Source organism: Arachis hypogaea, chromosome 16 (assembly GCF_003086295.3).
Source record: "Arachis hypogaea cultivar Tifrunner chromosome 16, arahy.Tifrunner.gnm2.J5K5, whole genome shotgun sequence".
Lineage (NCBI taxonomy): Eukaryota > Viridiplantae > Streptophyta > Magnoliopsida > Fabales > Fabaceae > Arachis > Arachis hypogaea.
The window spans coordinates 134,190,281-134,212,316 of record NC_092051.1 but is presented as its reverse complement, the minus strand read 5'-3'; the positions used below and the strand labels follow the sequence as shown (position 1 = coordinate 134,212,316).

Here is a 22,036-nt window from a genome sequence, read left to right as displayed (position 1 = left end):
ACTTTCACTTAGTTAACCTCTAACAATGAAGGAAAGTCAAGTGAGCAAAATCAACTTAAGTTCACAAGTCCTAATCAAAGACTAGATTTAGTGAAGCCTAAGGCAACCAGCAAGTCTCAATTACCATTCAACAAAAGACTTTTGATAACTCAAGAGTCTCTAATTAATCAATCCAAGTCAATAACATAAAAATCTAATTTAAAGTCCAACCAAACATTTTATCAAACACTTGGAAGGCACAAAATAAAAGCATAGAAAAGTAATAAGAGAATATTAAATCTAAACAACCAATTGCAAACATTAATGACTAACAATTAAAGAGAGTAACAATAAACATGAAAAACATAAATTGCATTAATATGGATCAAAGGAAACAAAAGAGTTCATAAACTAAATTGGCAACATGAAGGAATCAATGATAGAAGTAGACAAACCAAAGTACTAGAACAAACAAAAGTATAAGAAAACTAAATAAAAGCAAGGTAGAAATCTGAATTTGAGAAAAGCTAAACCTAAAAACCCTAAAACCTAGAGAGAGGAGAGAACCTCTCTCTCTAGAAAACTACATATAAACCTAATAATTGTGAATGAAAGTATGAATGATTGATTCCCCCTTCCAGCTCCACTCTGCAGCCTCTAATCAGTATTTTCGGGCCTGAAAGTGGGTCCAAAGTAGCCCATAAATTGCCTCCAGCGTTTTCTGTAAATTGCAGCACGTGACACTCTGTCACGCGTAGGCGTCAGCCACGCGTGCGCGTCGCTACCAGATTCTGAAATACTTCATTTCTTATGTTCCTTCCACTTTTGTATGCTTCTGTTTCATCCTCTAAGTCATTCATGCCCTATAAAACCTAAAAACACTTAACACACATATCACGGCATCGAATGGTAATAAGAGAGAATTAAAAATAGCAAATTTAAGGCCAAAGAAGCATGTTTTCAATCATAGCACAAAATTAGGAAGGAAAATATAATACATGCAAATTATATGAATAAGTGTATGTATAATTGATAAAATCCACTCAATTCAATACAAAATAAACCGCAAAATAGTGGTTTATCACTGACCTATAGCACAGAAAAAGCAGAACCTTGACATGGATAAGCGTCAAGCATCCTTAGAGTTGACTAAGAAACTCATTGATGCTGGCTTCCTCCAAGAAATCAAGTTTACAAGTTGGTTAGAAAATGTTATTATGGTAAAGAAACATAATGGTAAATGTCGCATGTATGTTGATTTTACTGATTTGAACAAAGCTTGTCCAAATGATGCATATTCTTTACCACCTATTGACACTTTGGTTGATAATGCTTCTAAGTTTGGTACTTTAAGTTTTATGGACGCATATTCTGGTTATACTCAGATTTTAATGCTTTCTTCCGACCAAGATAAAACTGCTTTTATAACCAAATATGGTAACTTTTGTTATAAAGTCATGCCTTTTGGTCTTAAGAATGCAGGTGCTACCTATCAAAGACTTATGAATAAAGTATTTGCCAAGCAAATTGGTCGAAACATGGAGGTATATGTTGATGACATGGTGACCAAGACTAAGATCGGTCAATCACACGTTGCCGATCTTGCTGAAATCTTCGCTGAAATAAGAAAATACAACATACAACTAAACCCAGAAAAATGTGCCTTTGGTGATCAAGGAGGTAAATTTATTAGTTTCTTACTTACACGCTGAGGTATAGAAGCCAACCCGGACAAATATTGAGCTGTCTTGGAATTGAAGAGTCCTCAAACTGTCAAAGAAGTTCAACAGTTTACAGGGAGACTTGCAACTTTATCTAGATTTTTACCTTGTTTAACTTTTAAATCTTTCTACTTTTTTCAATCATTGAAAAATAAAAAAAATTTAATTGAGATGATGCATGTGAAAATACTTTTACAAACCTTAAAGTTATTCTTTTGAAACCTCCTATTTTACAAAAGTCTGAACATGATGAAAAGCACTTTATCTTTATCTATCTGTTATTGATTGGGCTATTGGCTCTATTCTTGTTATAGAAAGGAATAAAATTCAACAACCTGTGTACTTCATTAGCAAATCACTACAACATGCCGAGCTTTGTTACCCGAAGATAGAGAAGCTCGCTCTGGCTTTGGTGTTTTCAGCTAGACGTCTCCTTATACCCGAATCGTACCCTACCCTACCCGTAGCGAATTGGGTAGCCTACCATATTCGAACGGGTTGGGTACCCGCGGGTAGAATATGAATTGTCAGCCCGAGAGACGGGCTATCCAAAGTCAAGTCGGACAAAAACAAATATATTAAAAACATAAAAAAATAAAATAAAAATAATCTACAGATATTTTTATATAAAATAATTGAATAAATTTAATTTTTTTTGGTGACTTGAATAAATTTAATTAAATTATCGATTTGATTTCCCAACTATCAATTTCAGGTCAAAATCATTTCTTCCCCCCCCCCCCCCAAAAATAATCATATGTTGCACAATAGGAGTGAGGCGCGGTTAATACATTTGAGTTTGAGAGAAGAAGAAAGCAAAACAGACAAAAAGAAAAATGGCGGGAGAGAACACTATGAAGCAAAGGCCTCTTCCTGTTCCGTCTTCTTCTCCGTCAATGAGAGCGAAAATGGAGGAAACAACAAAGGAAAAATGCTGGAGAATGGAAGTCGACGAGAATCTGAAGCGCCTCCAGTCCCTTCAGTTCGGCGCTGACCACGCCCTCACCACCCAGGACTTTTCCTCCGCCTATGTCCTCGGCCTCCGCCTCCTCGGCTTCCTCGACTCCCACTCCCATTCCGACGTCGACGAAGCCTTCATCCACCCTATTCGCCGCCAAACCCTCTCCACTCTTGCCTCCGCTCGCCGTTCCCTCACTCCTGATTCCGATCGGTATTGCCTCCAACTCTTCAATTTCTAAAGTAGTTCTCTCTCCCTGTGTATGTATTTTTTTTTTAATTTAATGCTTTTTTTGTTTCCTCAGTCTAGCTTTTGAACAAGCAAAGAAGTCTCAGGGACGCGTTTTTGCCACATCAGGTGAAATTGACATTGACAAGATCCGCAAGTCGAAGTACTTTCGAGCTCTTCTCGCGCAATCTAATGAAATTGACGAGAATCAGTTGGTGATGGACCTGATAACGAAGTACTTGAACTGTTATTTTCATCTGACTGTGCTTTTTGTGAACAAATGGTGTTTTCTGTTTGCAGGGTGAACAAATTGGGAAGCAAGACGGATCGTGCGAGAAGCCGTCAAAGGAAATGGTGCAAGCGAAGCTGACGTCAGCGTATGGGAAGAGTGCATTGAGGAATGATAATGCTACGAAGAACTTCTTCAATTTGAAGGATAATGGTTCTGAGGAATGCGTTGTTGTTGAGAGGCCTCAATTTCAGAACAGCCATACAAAGGGTTCTACTATTTCTTCTTTCTTGCAGGTTGAAGAGGAAGAAAGAATGAACTCGTTTGGGAAGAAACGTGTGCATATGGAAATTAATAATAGTCCCAAAGTTGGTTATTCGAGGTCACCTTCAAGCAAAGAGGATGTTAACCCTGAAGTTTCTGGCAACGGATTTGTTACTGCTAGAGCCAAATTGGTAATGTTATTAAGCCTTATTGCTTGCGGTGCTTTGTCCTTCTGCTGTCAAGTTTTGAATCCGGGGCATGAACGATAATTGTTTTAATTCATATGATTGATCATATGAATTCTCATTGCATTCTCTCTGATTTGGTGCTAAATTCCGTTTCCTTCAACTCTTAGTAATGATTTATTTATGATCACTGCTTTTGCAAATGATTCTACAGAAGCAGGTAATATTAATTTCTGGATGAAACATAAGGAACTACTCTTTGATTCACGATTCTCTTTTCAATTTTCATTAATCTGTAACGTATCTGAGTTTATGTGATATGCATTACATTTGCGTCTAGAAATCCTGATAAGACACATAATTTGGACAGGAAATGGAAGCAAGGCAAAAGAGAGGGGCAGTTGGTTCACCCAATGCACCTGTATCCCCACAAGGCGATAATAATCCTTCCAATAGGTTATATAGTGGGAGATCCTATGGCATTTCACGACGTGGCTTCCGTGGTAATTTTGTCCCACCCATTAAATCCAATGGGAGTAATGTTGGAAATGTGACTTCACGAATTGCTGGAAAGGGAGATGATTCTTTAGATGATTCTACCAAAAGATGGTTAGTGGTACAACCATCATATGAATCGTACTAGGTTACTAGCTTTTTGTTCACCAGTTATCGCATCCTCCTAAATTCATTAACTTTAGGCACTCCAAAGTGTAAAGAGAACTGTTCCTTGATAAGTTCTTCGTAGATTGCATCTTAATATTTAATTTTGGTGCGATCAACCCTTAACTTGGCACGCTATTTTGTAGGCCTCGATATTGACATTCTAAACATGTAGTGTTTATCCTTTATCACCATTCCCTTTTTTTTAATCTAAAGTTGTAGGCAAGATATATGCATTAAATTTTTAATGTGTTTCATAATTTGCTTCTAGTTTGGAAATGCTGTGTGGGCCTGATGGTGAGCTTCCTGAGAAATTGAGGAATTTGGAACCTCGCCTCATCGAGCATGTTAGTAATGAGATTATGGATAGAGATCCTAATGTCCGTTGGGATGACATTGGTAATATAATTAGCTATTGATCTTTCCTCTCTTTGTTCACAAACTTGCAATTTGCATCCCTGTGAAACTAAATATACTCTTTATACATTGATGATAATGCAGCTGGGTTGGAGCATGCCAAGAAATGTGTAACTGAAATGGTTATATGGCCTCTGCTACGTCCAGACATATTTAAGGGATGCCGGTCACCTGGTAGAGGTTTGCTCTTATTTGGTCCTCCGGTAAATGCAACGTTCTCTTCCTAATGATGTGATTAAAATTACTCTGGTTACTGTTTAATTTATGTACTACTTTGCATACAAGGGAACTGGTAAAACGATGATAGGCAAAGCAATAGCAGGGGAGGCAAAGGCAACCTTCTTTTACATATCTGCAAGTTCATTGACAAGCAAGTGGGTAAGTTAGAAATTCTTCTGAGTTTTAGCTGTTTATATGCTTTAGAAGGTTAGCTAATATTTTTCTCGTAAAACTTAAATATCTTATGCTTTTTTTTCCCTTATTTTGGAACACAATCTTAACTACTTTCCTGCAGTCATAGTTAGATTGTTGAACTTGAACCCCAGAATGTTTTACAATGTCTTTCTTCTTATTTCACTCATTAACTGTATTTTTAACAGTCTTCATATCCTAACGAGCCTATTTCGAATACATGTTATATCTACTGATGATCATAGATTGGTGAAGGCGAAAAGCTAGTAAGAGCCCTTTTTGGAGTTGCCAGTTGTCGTCAGCCAGCAGTAATTTTTGTTGATGAGATAGATTCACTCCTCTCTCAGGTAACCTATAAGATTTTTCCACTAAATCCAAACATTTTGATGCTATATGGAAGTTTATGACCAAAGTCATTTTAGTATTTTTAAAAATTTGAACTGTAGCATTCTAATATGTATGGATGTTCATGACAGGAATCCTATGGATCGCAGTGAAAAATAAAATAAACTAGGAAAGTTGTACTTTATTTCTGCACAACGCCTGAAACTTTTACAATTTGCTTATAATATTTTTAGTTGTACTATATGCTGCATTATTTTTCCCCGTATTCTTTTATTGTGTATGCCTTGTCACACTATATGCTGCATTGTTTATTTATTTTATTGTATATGTATTGTCACAGCGCAAGTCAGATGGTGAGCATGAATCAAGTAGAAGGCTTAAGACACAATTTCTCATAGAAATGGAAGGCTTTGATAGTGGCAGCGAACAGATTCTACTTATAGGTAATTATTAAGAGTGGGCTCAGATTCCTTTTTGTCATTTTCCTTTGGTAGTATTCCCATTTTAGCTCAATATGTATAATCTATGCATGGCATGGGTATGGCTCAAATATAGTTCTGTGGGGATAGAACCGAAGAACAAGCTAATTTAATATTTGCAAGTTGAAATGTGCACCAGCATCATAACTCATAAGCATTATTACCCAGATAAAGGGTTATGAAGCACCATACATATGGCTAATGTGGTCATTGTCATAATTCCTAATCTATGAATAATTTTGTTTGTGTATTCAAAATAAGTAACACCTGGCTAGTTTTGCATGCTTCCTGTTTAGTGGTTCCTCTGCTTAATCTGCAAGGTGATTTTCTTTATTAGGACTAATTACAATCATTTTATTTCAGATTTGGGGGGAAATTTCAACTCAACTCCTCTCTACTTTTCTATAACAAATATTTATCTTCCCCCTGAGAATTAGTTGATAATACACTTGGTATCTTTGTATTTTGTGAAATATAACACTAAACAGTTCTGTGAACATATGGAAACTAACTTTCTTTAAAGAGAAGTTTGAGGAAGGCAGTATCACTTGGACAAATAAAAGAGCAACTATCAATTTTGCCAAATTTTAGGGGAGATCAAAGTAGTTTACTCCTTCTACTATTATTAGGGATGGTACCTATAGGATATACCTGAATAAACTAGTTTCTTCCTAGAATGGAAGATCACGTCTATCATTACACAAATATCTAGGGAATTATATGAGGGTTGGTTTTTGAATTTATGGAATGCAATGGAAGATCATGTTCACAAGAAAAAATAAAAGGAAGTTGGACCTAACACTTCATTTTAGTACTATCTTGTTACGCCTTTTTCAGATATCAGTCATAATCCCGAGTTTGTTTATTTACTGCTGTAATTGTAATGCAAGTAAATTGAGCTTTTAAGGACAAGAATAATTTGGACATGTTCAACTTTATGGCAGTAAGCTTCTAAATATAGCTTGTGTTGTCATGTTATATTATTTATTTTTTGGTACTGTTATAATATTAATTATATAGGGGCAACAAATCGTCCCCAAGAGCTTGATGAAGCAGCAAGAAGGAGACTTACCAAAAGACTATATATCCCCCTACCCTCCTCAGGTACTATCTATTTATATTATCATTTTCTAAATTATTCAAACTCTTTAGCACCATTTGACTGACAAAGCTTTTGTCTTGTTCATAAAGAAGCTAGAGCTTGGATTATACGTAACCTACTAGAGAAAGATGGATTGTTCAGTCTATCAAGGGAGGAAATAGATATCATATGTAACATAACCGAAGGTATCAACATTTTTCCAAGTTGGCTACAGTATCTTCTGCATAATGTTTTTATTGTCAATTGAAAATTCCTATTTGAATTTGTAGGGGGAAAAAAATTCTGTCCTTAATTTCTGTTGGGTGTTGACTAACCAAATGGTTATGTTTCTGCTTAATAATGTCGTTTACTAGGTTATTCAGGATCTGACATGAAAAACTTAGTGAAGGATGCATCTATGGGTCCCCTAAGAGAGGCCCTAAAACAGGGTATAGAAATTTCAAAGTTGAAGAAGGAGGATATGAGGCCAGTAACCCTTCAGGTATGCACAATTAGCACAAATAACCAAGAAAACTTTTTTTTCTTCTTCCAAAATTTAAATCTCATCTTGATTAATTTGAATTTCATCTAGGACTTCGAGAATGCCCTAAAAGAAGTGAGGCCTTCTGTTTCCACTAACGAACTTGGCACCTACGATGAATGGAACAACCAGTTTGGAAGCCTATCACGGTAGACTGTAGAGGTTCATCTTATCATTCTATGGAGACGGCTTTGAAAAAATCAATTCGACAATGGATAGCAAAATTAATTTCAATTGCAATCCCTGCATACTCCGGGTATTGTATAGTTAATAATTAATAATAGGTAAATACTTTAAGGAACACATTGATGGGGAAAAAGAATTAAAAATGAACTACGCAGGTCCCAAACGTTAGTTATATTTAAATCACTTTCGTACGTAGATCAACCATGGGTTATGAAATAAATAATCAATTGCGCCAGGCATAAAGCATTATTCCGTCCAGATCTTTAAAAATTAAGTCGTAGATGTACAAAGCACGTTTTACAGGAACTAATTTCTCTATTTGAATTATTTGTGCAAAACACAACTGTAAGAATTGTTTGCTCCTAATCGTTTTCGTAATACAAGAAATAAATATGTACATGCATGTTGCAAATATCCATCTATTCAATAGAATCAATACGATGTAATATGGTACACCAACCATTTCCCTTTCATTCTCGGTGGTCTCGAAACGCCAACATAAAAGGAAAAGAAGAATGGTGAGCCTCCAAATTGTCCCCTTAAAATATTTAATCTAGTACACTTTAATATTAAAAAATTGGGCTAATCTGCCACCTTAAAAGAATTGAGCTAATCACTACCTTAAGAAAGAAAAAAAAGAACATAAAAAATTGTGCTCTTCTAACTCATTTTCTTTTCTCCCTATTTGAAATGAATATCTTTAAGCCGCCGGCCATGTGTGCAGTGAGAAGTGGCACAAACGTAGGCTTATTTGTGCTAACGAGTCTGATCTTAAACCTCTTGAGAATTGAAACCACAAGATACTTCATTTGAACAAAAGCCATTTCCTTGCCCAAACACACCCTTGGACCAGCCTGAAAAATTGGAAACTTGTACGGAGAAACCTCACTCCACTTTCCACCAGTAAACCATCTCTCCGGCCTGAATTCAAACCTATCCAACCCCCATAATGCTTCCAGTCTCCCCATTCCATATGGAAAATAAGTGACCCTATCTCCTGCTTTGACCACAGTGCCATCTGGCAACATATCATCACATGAGGCATGCTTAGAGTCCCATGCCACTGGTGGGAAAAGCCTCATTGACTCGCATAGGCACGCTTTCAAGTAATTCAACCTCTTAAGTGACTCATAATTTAATGGTTCATTTGCCTCTGCCTCTTTCAAAATCTTTTCCTCCACGTCGGGATAATGTGACAATATCCAAAAGAACCATGTCAATGCCGCTGAAGTTGTGTCCTTCCCAGCCATCACAAAACTTATCACCATGTCCCTAACAACATCATCTTCATAACCAGCACATATAAGCCTTGATAAGAAATCCTCATTATTTTTCATCGTCTTCTTCTTCTTCTCATGTATCAGTTTCATCACGTGCGTGTGAACCTCAAGAATCGATTCTTTAAGCCTCCGCTCAGATCCAACTCCAAGCAATCTCTTCACCTTCCATATCACAAACAACGGTGCCGCCCCTCGCCTCGCCGATATCGCCGCCGCCACATCAAACGCTCTCCAGAGCGACGAAACGGGGACACAAGGGTCCAAAGAACACGCATTACCACTCCCCATGGCGAACTTACAGATCACGTTGAACGAGAATCTCGCGAGAATCTCTTGCAAGTCAAGAACGCTTCCACCGTACGAAACTCCCTCTAGCGCAGGGACGAGCCTCCCGTACACCTCTTCCGCCAGAGTGTACATTAAGAACTTCCTTAGCGACCTTGCTGAGAACTCATGGCTTGCGACCTTACGTTGACTAAACCAACGGTCACCGTCAACGTTGAAAATCCCATTTCCGAGAAAATCACCCAGTACGTGAGTGAAAGGCTTGCCTTTGGGGAAGTTGAAGAAGTTGGTCTTGAGTATGTACTCAACGTTGGAAGGGTTGGCTGTTACAATGGTCCTACGTGAGCCTAAGCGGTGAACCACGATGGTGTTGGTTGGTGACTCAGCAACAAGCTCCGTGAACCATTCGAGTAAGCGGTTACGGTTCCTATAGAAGGAAATGAGGTGTGAGAGCTTCTTTGTTCGCCAGAACTGAAAGAAGAAGTGGGTGAGGAGGAGGAGGAAGAAGAAGAACAAGAGGAAGAAGGGAATGAGAACTCCCATGTTATTACTATTATTATTAGTATTTGCCTTTTGCCCCCTTGGGGCTTCGGGCACTACCGTTCTAGTTAATAATAAATGGAGAGCACTGAGAAAATTGGTTGGCTATTCTGGGTTGACTCTGCCATGATCCTTAAATTTATATATAATATAAGCATGATCGCTATACTATTATAGGAATTCAATTTGTCGGGTTGCGTGTTAATGTCTGAACATTTGATGGTGATGGAATATTTAGAGTAGGATTTGATTTGGGGCGATCTTTTAAATATTTTTTTTGAGTTTTTTTTTATAAATATAAAATTTTAATCCAAAAATTTATGTATTTCTTTTACAAAAATTTTTATTTTCTTTGGGTAATTATATTTTTTGTTTTTAATATTTGTGATCTTTTTAAAAATTATCCTTAATATTTAATTTCATTTAATTTTGTTTTTAATATTTTTAATTTTTTTAATTTTATCTCTAATGTTTTTTATTTGAGAAAGTATAGGGAGCCAATAGCATAAGCTTACAATGTGTACAATAAAGGTTTAAAAAGTATTAGAGATATGATCATTAGTGTTATATTGTTCTATTAGATTATACTTTTAGGATGAGTGGTTTCATGACATGATCTTTTTTAGTATGGGTGATGTTCATTTTATTAATAGACAAAAAATTTAGCCCATTATACGCTTAGGCCATTGACTCTCTAGCAGTACTCTATTTATTTGTATCAAAATCATTCTTAAATATTTTTAATTTTATTTTTAACATTTTATATAGAATTAATATTTAAGAATAATTTTAATATAAATTAAAAACGTTGAAGACCAAATTGAATGTAATTAAATATTATGAATATTTAAAAAATATCGTAAATATTAAAAACAAAACGTGTTAACATAAGAATGGTTGGATTTTAGTACAAAAATATTTTATTTTATTTAAATTTTTGGTTAGACTGTTGGTGGCGAGTGGCCGTTGGCTAGTAGCAGCCGTGTCAATTGGCTATCGACGAGTATTCACGGACGACTACGAGTAGTAAAATTGTGGTGTTGTGAGATTAGAAGAAAACTGTATGAGCGTAAAAACTAAACGAAATTTGAAAAAGGGTAAATATATTTTTTGTTTTTTAAGTTTGAGAAAAATTTTAAAAATATCTCTAAATTTTATTTTGTTTTAATTTTGTCTAGAAGTTTTTGATTTGTGTCAAATATATTCTTGAGGGCTAATTTTTCAAAAAATTTAAGACCAATTCAACAACAATTTCATAAGAACAACCCTCAATACAAACAAATCAAACATCGTTTTCATACATTATTGTTAGATTGGTCTTAAATTTTTTAAAAATTTAGTCGTCGGGAATATATTTGATGCAAATTGAAAACTTTTAAAACAAAATTGAAACAAAATAAAACTTAAGAATATTTTAAAAACTTTTGCAAAACTTCAAAAACAAAAAGTATACTTTACCCTTTAAAAAAATTAATAAGAAGTGTGAATCTAATTCAACGTGAATACTCGTTTAATAAAAATATAATATTTCTTTGTAGTGGATATAAAATTTCTTTTGTACGTGTCATTGTTATCATCATAGTTTTAACAATCGAATGGATTATTAAATCGTTTTAACTACTAATTTATTAATTTATTAATTCAATGATCCAATTATGATTTAATTGAAAAAATTATTTTATAATAAAATAATAAATAAATACAAATAAACTGATATCATCTAATAATATATACAAACTCAACAATTATATTGAATAAGAAGAAGTATGAGGTATAGTAGTATAAATAATTCAACAATCAATGAAACAAGTAAATTCAAAACAATTAAAAAAAGAAGAGTAAATTAGTGAGAAGGTGAGCTACGGAGAATTTATCAGAATAATTCAAGAGAAAAGAATATCAGAGGAAGAGTAATTTCACGGGAAGAGTGAGAGCTTACAACATCCATACCAATTCTTAGATATCTTCCTTGTTTATATACTTATTGTTATTTAAGGAAAGTTTGTTGTTTCTGTTTTAAATTTGTTATTTTAGCTAGAGTTTGTTATACTAGTTATTATTTTCTCTAGTCTTTTATTATAAACACATCAAAATATAGTTATAAACACACCAAAATATAGTTATAGTCTAACATAAATTTTAAAATATCATCCAAATTAATACTATTAGATTTATATATAAAAATGATCAACATAAATTTTAAAATATCATCCAAATTAATACTATTAGATTTATATATAAAAATGATCAGCAAGAACAATTTCAATAGCAAGATTCACAATAACAATAATTTAATAAATTAACAAGAGCAAGATTCTAATAAAAAATCTAACAATCTAATAATAAAAAACGAAAACAATCTCAATCTCAATATCTCAAAAATGACAATAACAATTTAAAAAATTAACAAATTAACAATTAAAAAAAACACAACAACCAATAATCTCAAGAACAATAATATGTATATAACAATCATTTATCAAATAAATAATAACAAAATCTAAATAGAAAAATTCAACAAATTAAATCACAACCACCTAATAATTTAACAAATTAACACAACAGCCGAATAATTTAGCAAATTATTAACTTAACAAGTTTAAGAACAAAAAATCACAATAAAAACAAAAATATTAAAGACAACAAAACAACAACATAACAGAAGTAAAAGGGTGAAGCATACGAATTCATTTCTAAATTGAAACAATTATATGATGAAGGTATAGACATAGGATTCCTGAAGAAGAGGTGGCTGGACCGTCGCGAAATTGGAGAAGGGGTGGCTGGACCGTCGCATAACTGGAGCCGCGAAAGGTGGAACGCGGCGAAACTAGAATAGAGGAGGGTGGAGCGCAGCAAAACTGGAGCAAAGGAGGGTGGAGCGTGGTGGAACTGGAGCAGAGGAGGGTTAGAGCGCGGTGGAACAGAACCGACGCGGTGAAACAGAGGTTGCCCAACAGAGAAACGACACGAGATGAGTTGCAGTGGGACGGCGGCTTCGAGCATATGCGATGCGACGCAACGACAGAGATGAGCGGAGACAATGCTAAAGCAGTGGAGAGACGGATGGATCAGATTCGACGGCAGCGGTAGGATGACGACGGTGACAACTTGAAGAAGAGAGTAGCGATGGAGGCTAGGATTTTTCTTTTGAGAGAGGGAAGATAAATGAGAGACAGAGAGGGTGATGGTGAGGGTTTTTTTTTTTCAATTTTCTTTTTTCTTCAATTTAAAATTCAAATCGATGGGCAGAAATGTGAAAATTGGTCTAATTCAGTTCGGTCCAATCGATCGGTTTCTAACCGGTCCGACAGTCTAATTTCAGTTTTTGAAATAGGCGGTTATGCCATTTGTCCGAATTGTTTTTTTTGTCGGTTCACGGTTCAACCAGTCCGATCGATCGGTTCGAGCCATTTTCAGAACCATGGTTATCATTATAATTTCATGGCATTAATCAATTTGGATGGTTAGAGTGATCAACTTATTTGTTTACTTAACTAAGTGTCAGAGATTTGAATCTCGCCTTGTGCATACAATAATTTATTGGTCAACAACTGACTCTTATATGGAGCTCAGATTCACAACGAATTAGTCATTGATCTGTCAAGATTACCATGTTCAACCAAAAAATTTCACAATATTGCAAAAGTATAAAATTTGAAAATAAATCGAAAAAAAAAGAATTATTACTTAGAATTTGATTCTCATTTATTTTTTACTTACATATTTTCATTTATTTTAGATATGATATTTTAAGTATGATTTCACCTTATTATCATGTTACTACATTAGAATAAAATATATATTATGTACATATAAAGTATAAATTAATATGTCAACTAATTCACTTTTTTATAGAGTACTTTTGTCTTTTATTTATGTTATTAATGCTTTAGATAGTAATTAATATTAATGAGTTCAACTAAAATGATAATTTTTCTAATTTTGTAGTTAATAGTAACCAATTTAAGTTGATTGAGTGGTTAATTTACCATTTCGCTTAAACAATTGTCGAGAATTTAAAATTTTTTTTTATATATAGCAACTCATTGAACATGAAAAAAATAAAATAAAAATGAAAGAGCAATATAAATATCATATTTTTTATTTGTTTGAGATTAGTAGCCTGGAAAATCTATAGGCCGAGATAAATTTCTCACCTATCAGTTGCTACTACTTTTCCCTAAACAGCAATTGACATTAGTATCTCACTAACTATCAAGTATAGTTGTAAGAACCGAATCGATAATTAAACCGATTAAGTTATTGGTTTATTGGTTCAATCAATAAATTACTGGTTGAATCAGTAAAATCGATTTCACGTAAATAAAAAATATAAAATAGTCATAAACTTAAAAAATTCAAAATACATATCTTTGCCAACATTTTAAAAATAACCAAGTCTCAAATTCTAAAGATAATTAATACAAAGATAGACATAAAATTAGTTAATACTACTACAATAGTATCTTAATTAGACACAATAAGAATAACAATCCATGAACTATATCCAAAGAGTGATTTCAAAGTCGAAAAATCGTTTTTTATCTGACAAATGTGGAGTTATATCCTGATTGGTTTCATTTTGATTTGCATTTTTCATAGAATTATTAGCTCCATCATCGTCCCGATCATCTTCCAAATCCAATTGATCTAGCATTATAGATAATGTTTCACAAATCAAGATAAAAAATAATATAAAACATCTTATAAAGCATGCCAAAATCATAGTTGAACATAATTTATAAATAAATTAAAGAAAGCATACCTAAATCATCTAAAGGTGATTGAAGAGACATATTTGCAAGATTATTTTGTAAAGCATCAACTTCTAAATTCACAGCAACATCAACAAAAACAACTATAGACACTAATAATCAGAAAAAAAGACATAAAAAATTCAACAAATTCAAAAAATTTAACAAACAAATTCATACTCAACAAATTGAAGAAATTCAAGAAATTAACCTAAACAGATTCATACTAAAAAATTCAACAAATTCAAGAAATCCAAAAAATTCAACAAACAGATTCATACTCAACAGATTCAGAAATTCAAAAAGTTAACCTAAACAGATTCATACTAAAAAATTCAACAAATTCAAGAAATTCAAAAAACAAATTCAACAAATTCAAGAAATTAAGAGAGACCACAGGCAATTTGGGACTGTGGATAAGAGCAAAAAGCCAGAAACATTTGGATCTTTATTAAAAGACTATGAAGGCAGTGCTACTAATGGGGAAGCGAAACTACAATCAAACAGAAGAAGGGCATGTATACTAGAATGGTTGGTTAAATTATCAATGAAGCATACTCATACTCCCATCTTTTTTCAAATCTCAAGAGTCATGCTCAAATTTAAACTATTTCAACTGCATTAGAAGAAGAGCACCAACCTGTTCGAGAGAGCAGAGGACGCAGACGACAGAGACCACTAACCTGTTCGAGAGAGCAGAGGACGCAGACGACAGAGACCACTAACCTGTCCGAGAGAGCAGAGGACGCAGACAACGGAGAGAACGCGACGACGGCGACGACGAAGCGGAGCAAGGAGAAGCGACGAAGAAGATGAAGGAGCTGCAATGCAGGTGACGTCGTCAGAGACGCACTGTGTCCGGCGAGACAAAGAAGACGACACGGCCGGCGGTGTCGCAGTGAGGTGAGGTGAGGGTTACCATTTAGGGGATTAAGGTTAAGGGGAATGGGGATGGGGTATTGGGTATTCGAGTGTTTCTTTTTTTTTCCCTAAAAATCCAAAACGACGTCGTTTTGTCAAATTAAAAAAAAAAGTTTTGAACCGATTGAGTGATAAAAAAATCGTTGGTTTTCTGATTTTTATCAAAATGGAACGGTTCAATCAATTCTTTTTTATTCTGTTCTTTATCTGATTATATTGTTTAACAGGACCGTCTAAATAACTAGTTTATAGATTTTCTAGTCGAACCGGTCGGTCCAATCTTATTCTTACCACTATGCTACCAATTGAAAAAGGTGGCAGAGATACCATGACATCCAAAAGGGTCTTACGAAATTGGAATTTCGATTGGATTGGTCTTTATGCATGTTTTTTATAGTTCTTAACGATTATTGCATTCGAATTAACGCTTGTGCTCAGGAGTCCGCTCCTTAAGACGGTCCTCAAGGAGCCTTCCTAGAATTGAGCATCGCACTCGGAGGAGGGAGGGGGCATAATAGGAAGGTCAGGAGTGCATGTTTAATGAAATATTTGTTTGAAATTGATTATTTTATGAAAAAAAATAATATTGGGTGGAGGTATCTAATTTGAAAAAAATTCTACCAAAATTTTGAAATAATTTTTTGAAGTTATGATATCATTAATGTTTAGGTTGTTACTGAAATTATTTATTTTGTAAAAAATAAAATAAAAATGTTTAGTAACAAAAAAATAAAAATAAAAAACAGTCAAAACTTACCTTATTTAACATTTAGAGTAAACTGGTAAAATATATTTTTTGTCCTTAAATTTTGACAAAAATTTTAAAAAGGGCTAAGTACGATTTTGGTCTCCTAAGATATAGGCCAATAATTTTTTTCGTCCCCAATATTTTTTTGAATACGAAACCCGTCCCTAAAGTTTAACATGGTTTTAAAATTGTCATTCGGACCAAAATACCCTTCTCCTTCTTCACTAAAATACAGTTTCTATTCTTCTCCGTCACAGCAGCATCTCTTCTTTTTCTTCTTCTTCAGCAATAACAATGAAACAAAAACAATATAATAAACATAAAAAACAGAAACAAAAATAAAAACAAAATCAAAAGAGGCAGAAGCATAAGCATAATTGGAAATAGAAATAGAAGCAGAATTGGAAATAGAAATAGAAGCATAAACATAAACATAAGCAGAATCAAAATGGGTGGATTAACAAAATCAGAATCAGAAACAATGTGATTAATAATTTGATTAACAAAATTAGAAACAAAAGTAGAATTGGAATCCTAAAGAGGATAAGTTTCCTAAACCTTGTAGAAATCGGCGGTGGTGGTGATAGAGAAGACCTGGCGGAGGACGCCACCCTTGCGACAGCAACGACGTAAAAGGGTGAGAGTGCAGTCGAGTGGATGCTTGTTGAGGGATTGGGCAGTGGCGGCACGGATGACGGAGCGGAGGTTGTCACAGAGGAGCTGGACCTTCTTGGCGAGTTCGGCGCAATCGCGTCTCCTCTCTCCCTTGCGAGCTCTCTCTCCCTCTGGTTCTGATTCCTAATAGCGACGACGACTCCAAACTTTGTCGACGCCGTCCCCCTTTTCCGGTTTTCCCTTTTCCTTCCTTTTCCTTCTTTCCTTCCCCTTCTTTTTCCCTCCCCTCGCATGATTCCCTTTCTCCCTCTCATCCGTTCTCATTTTCTTTCTCTTCTTTTGTTTTTCTTTTTTTCTTTTATAATTTTTTGGTAGGGGTAATTTGGTAATAAAATTTAAAATTTAAGTAAAAAGGACGATTTTAAAACCAAGTTAGACCTTAGGGACGACTTTGTATACAAAAAAAGGTTGGGACAAAAAATTTTTTTTGGCCTATACTTTAGGGATCAAAATCGTACTTAACCTTTTTCAAAAATATTTCTAAGTTTTATTTTGTTTTAATTTTGTCCTAAAAGTTTTCGATTTGCATCAAATATACTCCCAATAGCTAAATTTTCAAAAAATTTATGACTAATCCAATAATAATGCATGCCAATTATATTTGATTTGCTTATGTTGAAGGTTGTTATGAAATTGTTATTGAATTGATCCTAAATTTTTTTGAAAAATTAGCTTCTAGGAATATGTTTGATGCAAATTGAAAACTTGTGGGACAAAATTGAAATAAAATAAAACTTAGGAGTATTTTTAAAATTTTTGTCAAATTTCAGTGACAAAAGTATACTTTATCCTAATATTTATTAATTATTTTAACAATTAATAAATACTAAATAAGATAAGTTTTGTCTGTTTTTTTTATCTCCATAGCATTACCGAAAGTAAAAATATTATTTGGTATAGATCACTAATTTAAAGAAAAACTTTGTTGAAATTTTGTAAAAATAAAATAAAATTTAAAGCTAGGATATCATTAGGGGTGGCAAACGAAAAAGTCCGACCACCCCGTCCCGCCTAATGAGGCAGTCTTAAATTCCTCTCCCATTCCGCCTAATGTCGGGTTGGCGGGCTAAGCCTGTCAATTTTTTTTATAAATTATTAAATATTAAAAATATATATAATTTTACAACTATTTCAATAAATTTATAATTTCTAAAGATATAAAAAAAATTATAATTTCTAAATTACAAATATTAAAGTACTTATAATTATAAATATGTAATAAACATAATCAGAAATCAAGCTTTTAAAAATAAAATAATAAAACTAACATTATCCAAAACATATAATTAAACATCTTCAATAAATTTAAAGTTTTTTAATAAATTTAACTATTTCAATAAATTTATAATTTCTAAAGAATAAAAAAATTATAATTTCTAAATTACAAACATTAAAGTCTTTATAATCATAAATATGTAATAAACATAAACATAAACCAAGTTTTTTAAAACAAAATAATTAAACTAAAATTGTCCAAAACATATAATTAAAACATCTTCAAGTTTATAATCAATCAAACATAAAACATAATCCAAAATATGACTCAGAACATCTTTAATTATTATCTTCATCCTCTTGTAAATTAATAATATCATAGAAATTTATAAAAAAAGACTCTGATAAAAAAAAACATCTAGTCTATCAGCTAAATCCATCCCACCTCGTTAAAATTCAAAGATTAAGTGGTACAAATTAGACAAAAATCTAAAATTTGGCGGTTTTACATTTTTAACCCAGCCTACTCTTTTTAACATATTTAATTTAGGTCTGTTTGCCATCCCTAAATATCATTAATGTCTAGATTGTTTTGTATTTTGTGGAATAATAGTTTCAACTCACTATTTGTCGATGTACAATATGTCGTTTGATCGACTGAAGGATTAAACTTGAGTATTTTTAAGGTAGCGAGACTTTGTTGCGTATGTGCTCAACACCTAACCATTAAAGTCAAAAGTTCTTTTCTGGATGTCCATGTATTAAGTTTCGTCTTACTAAATATTTATGTATCGTCGATATGACTAATAATCATTTGCACCTGCATGGCTTCAAACTTAGATATTAGATGTGGCTGAACACGAGGAAGTTGGTGTAGATGGAATCAATCGTTTCACATTGTTATAGCAAATAAGGGTGAAGGTTGGTCAAGAAGGACTAGTTTAAGGGATGCTAACACTAAAGATGTTAATCGGAAGAGTAATCATGATAGATTAATGAGAAAATATTTGATGTATTTAGTCTTAGTAATACAACATATTTATTCGTTTGGTATATATATAATGAAATCTGTGGTGGTTTGAATTTGGAATTTATATAAATTAAATAATTATATTATTATTGATTTTTATTATTTTTAGTGTTTTTACTGAAATTTATTTTTAAGCATATCTTTTTATAGTGTAAATGAATTAATTTTGCACGTATTTTGATCTTTTTATAGTGTAAATGAATTAATTTTGCACGTATTTTGTTCATAGTGTAAACGAAATACAGTGAATATTATGAGACCTGTATAAATGAAAACGAAATACGTGCAAAATACACGGTAAACAAAATACAAATACCTGTAATTATAAAAAATTTAATTTTTATAGGTATAAAAATATAATTTTTATAAGAAAAAGTTTAGGGGTATCAATTTTTGTATTTTGTGGCCAACACTTAACCATAAAAAAAATGAGTGATTTCTCACAATTGGATGCAATTTTACACCGTTAAAAATACTATTGATGGCCAATTGATGGATTACAAAACACAAAAGTTGCTGGCCTCCAGCACTCCTCTTTTTAAAATGATAAACCGTATTAAAAATATAATTTTAACCGATTTAAAAAATAAAATTCGATATATTTTTTTAATTTAAATCTTATCTATATTTTAAAATTTAAACTAATAACTTGTTATTCTAAACGTTTCCATTAATATGGGAGATATACGGTAGTGTAAACGAAATACAGTGAATATTATGAGACCTGTATATTTCATTTATAATGAAAACGAAATACGTGCAAAATACACTGTAAACAAAATACGAATACCTGTAATTATAAAAAATTTAATTTTTATAGGTATAAAAATATAATTTTTATAAGAAAAAGTTTAGGGGTATCAATTTTTGTATTTTGTGGCCAACACTTAACCATAAAAAAAATGAGTGATTTCTGACAATTGGATGCAATCTTACACCGTTAAAAATACTATTGATGGCCAATTGATGGTTACAAAACACAAAAGTTGCTGGCTTCGGCCTCCAGCACTCCTCTTTTTAAAATGATAAACGAATTTTATTTTTTAAATCGGTCAAAATTATATTTTTAATACGGTTTTATCATTTTAAAAATTATATTTTTATATCTATAAAAATTAATTTTTTTATAATTACAGATATTCGTATTTTGTTTACAGTGTATTTTGCACGTATTTCATTTACACTGTGAACGAAATATACACGTCTCATGATATTCACTATATTTTATTTACAATGTAAACGAAATAAATGCAAAATTAATTTGTTTATATTGTAAACGAAATATGCTTAAAAATGGATTTCGATAAAAACACGAAAAATAATGAAAATCAGTAAATAATATAATTATTTAATTTATATAAATAAAAAACCACTTGAATTTTTGTGTTAAAAAATGACTAAAAATTAATTAATAAATAACAAGATAATACATGGGAGAGCTTTAAAAGTCAAATATATAAAGTTGAATAGAACTGATTATTACCACAAGAACAAATATGTAAAAGAGGTATGCACAAATTATTGTTTTGGTGAAGGCTGACAAATGTGGACCAAAAATTCTAAGATCCAAAAGTAGATTGGGCTGAAAACTTTTTATTGCAAAAAAAATGAAAAAAAAATTGGTCTTTTTTATTACTTCGTTGATCCTGGTGATATGTTGGGTTGGGTAATTTGGATAATGAGAGAGAAATAAATAAGTAACAAGCAACAACTTGGATTTTTTATTTTAATAAATAAAATAAATATAATAATTACTGAAATAAATAATTTTAAAATTTATTATCAAAATTCGTTATCCGCTCTTATCTCGTTTACACTATAAAGGAGATAATTTTTTATGTAAGTGTAAACGAGATACGTGGAAGCTTATTTCATTTACAGTATAAACGAGATAAAAGAGGGCGACTGCTATATATACAACTCATTGACAGCGTTTGACTGGGCACCAGTTTGAACTTTTCAACCACTTTCTCTTCTCTTTTATCCCTTTCTGACCATTTAATCGATAAATACGACGATGGCGCGCGCAACCGATAAAGACGGAGACATCAACAGGCTGAATGAGACTTCGCATTATGCCAGAGCAGCCGACTTTGTGGTTAGTTCTGTTTTGTTGAATTTTATGCAATCCCATGCAGATATATGTGTGTATGTAGCCATGGTCAGGATAGTCGCCAAGAACTAGAATATTGTTTGTATAGTTAGGAATAGGTCACTGGTAGATATTTGGAACTTTCTTTTATTTCACTTGTGTTAGGTTATTACAATATAATTATTAGTTTGGAACTCTATTTTATTTCTTTTAGTTTCGTCAAATTTATAAATAAATTTTTTATATTTTTTAATTTAGTTATTATACTCCATTTGATTTTATAATTAATTTTTTTATGTCAAATATATTAAAACTAACAGAATGATATTTTTCTAAAAGATATGTAATTAAATATCTAATTATGTTCTTAATATAAAATCTATAATTTATAAAAAAATATTTATTTAACATTAATATTTTTTATATTAAAAAGATCTAATTACAAAACTTAAAACAGTGTAAAAATTTAATAAAAAAAATATAGAAACATATTTAAAAATTTAGTGATATCACAAGGACCATTAAACTTAAAAGAACCAATAAAAGTTTTAAAATTATTTATTGATAATTGTAAAGATATATTTTTTCTTCAGAGGCCTTGCCTTCTACTACTCCGCCGAGTGAGTCATACCCTTCCTCCACCCAACGCCATCGTCCCGTATCTGAGGAAGGTTAGATTCGGCGACACGGCACCTCTCATGGATTTCACATTCGATAATTTCCTGATTATGACATTTGTGGAGCGATGGCGTTCGGAGACCCACAAGTTTCATCTGTAAACTGGATGAACATACGGGGCCCGCTCGATG

General features: G+C 32.6%; 2 protein-coding genes and 1 long non-coding RNA gene across 3 annotated transcripts; 1 reads left to right on the top strand and 2 right to left on the bottom strand.

The window, feature by feature from the left end:
- The first annotated feature begins 2,446 nt into the window (after positions 1–2,446).
- Positions 2,447–8,098, top strand: LOC112755097 (ATPase family AAA domain-containing protein FIGL1). The gene is made up of 13 exons (XM_025802999.3): positions 2,447–2,871; positions 2,963–3,101; positions 3,187–3,570; positions 3,935–4,173; positions 4,496–4,623; positions 4,726–4,844; positions 4,927–5,019; positions 5,298–5,399; positions 5,738–5,840; positions 6,897–6,980; positions 7,068–7,163; positions 7,332–7,459; positions 7,550–8,098. The coding sequence occupies exons 1-13, from the start codon at positions 2,537–2,539 to the stop codon at positions 7,649–7,651; spliced, it is 2,052 nt and encodes a 683-aa protein (XP_025658784.1). The 5' UTR covers positions 2,447–2,536; the 3' UTR covers positions 7,652–8,098.
- Positions 8,099–8,227: 129 nt separating this feature from the next.
- LOC112755098 (cytochrome P450 94B3-like) lies at positions 8,228–9,883 on the bottom strand. The gene has a single exon (XM_025803000.3). The coding sequence runs from the start codon at positions 9,790–9,792 to the stop codon at positions 8,350–8,352; it is 1,443 nt and encodes a 480-aa protein (XP_025658785.1). The 5' UTR covers positions 9,793–9,883; the 3' UTR covers positions 8,228–8,349.
- A 4,222-nt stretch (positions 9,884–14,105) lies between these two features.
- LOC112757615 (uncharacterized) lies at positions 14,106–15,645 on the bottom strand. The gene is made up of 2 exons (XR_011874567.1): positions 15,187–15,645; positions 14,106–14,442 (listed from the first exon to the last, which is right to left on the bottom strand). It is a non-coding gene; the product is annotated as an uncharacterized lncRNA (long non-coding RNA).
- Between the last annotated feature and the right edge of the window lie 6,391 nt (positions 15,646–22,036).

Excerpts from the sequence above, each read along its gene's own strand:
- LOC112755098 (XM_025803000.3), bottom strand. The coding sequence starts at position 9,792 with ATGGGAGTTCTCATTCCCTTCTTCCTCTTGTTCTTCTTCTTCCTCCTC.
- LOC112755097 (XM_025802999.3), top strand. The coding sequence starts at position 2,537 with ATGGCGGGAGAGAACACTATGAAGCAAAGGCCTCTTCCTGTTCCGTCT. Across the intron at positions 3,102-3,186 it reads AAATTGACGAGAATCAGTTG|GGTGAACAAATTGGGAAGCA; the intron begins GTGATGGACCTG and ends TTCTGTTTGCAG. Across the intron at positions 4,624-4,725 it reads TGTCCGTTGGGATGACATTG|CTGGGTTGGAGCATGCCAAG; the intron begins GTAATATAATTA and ends ATGATAATGCAG.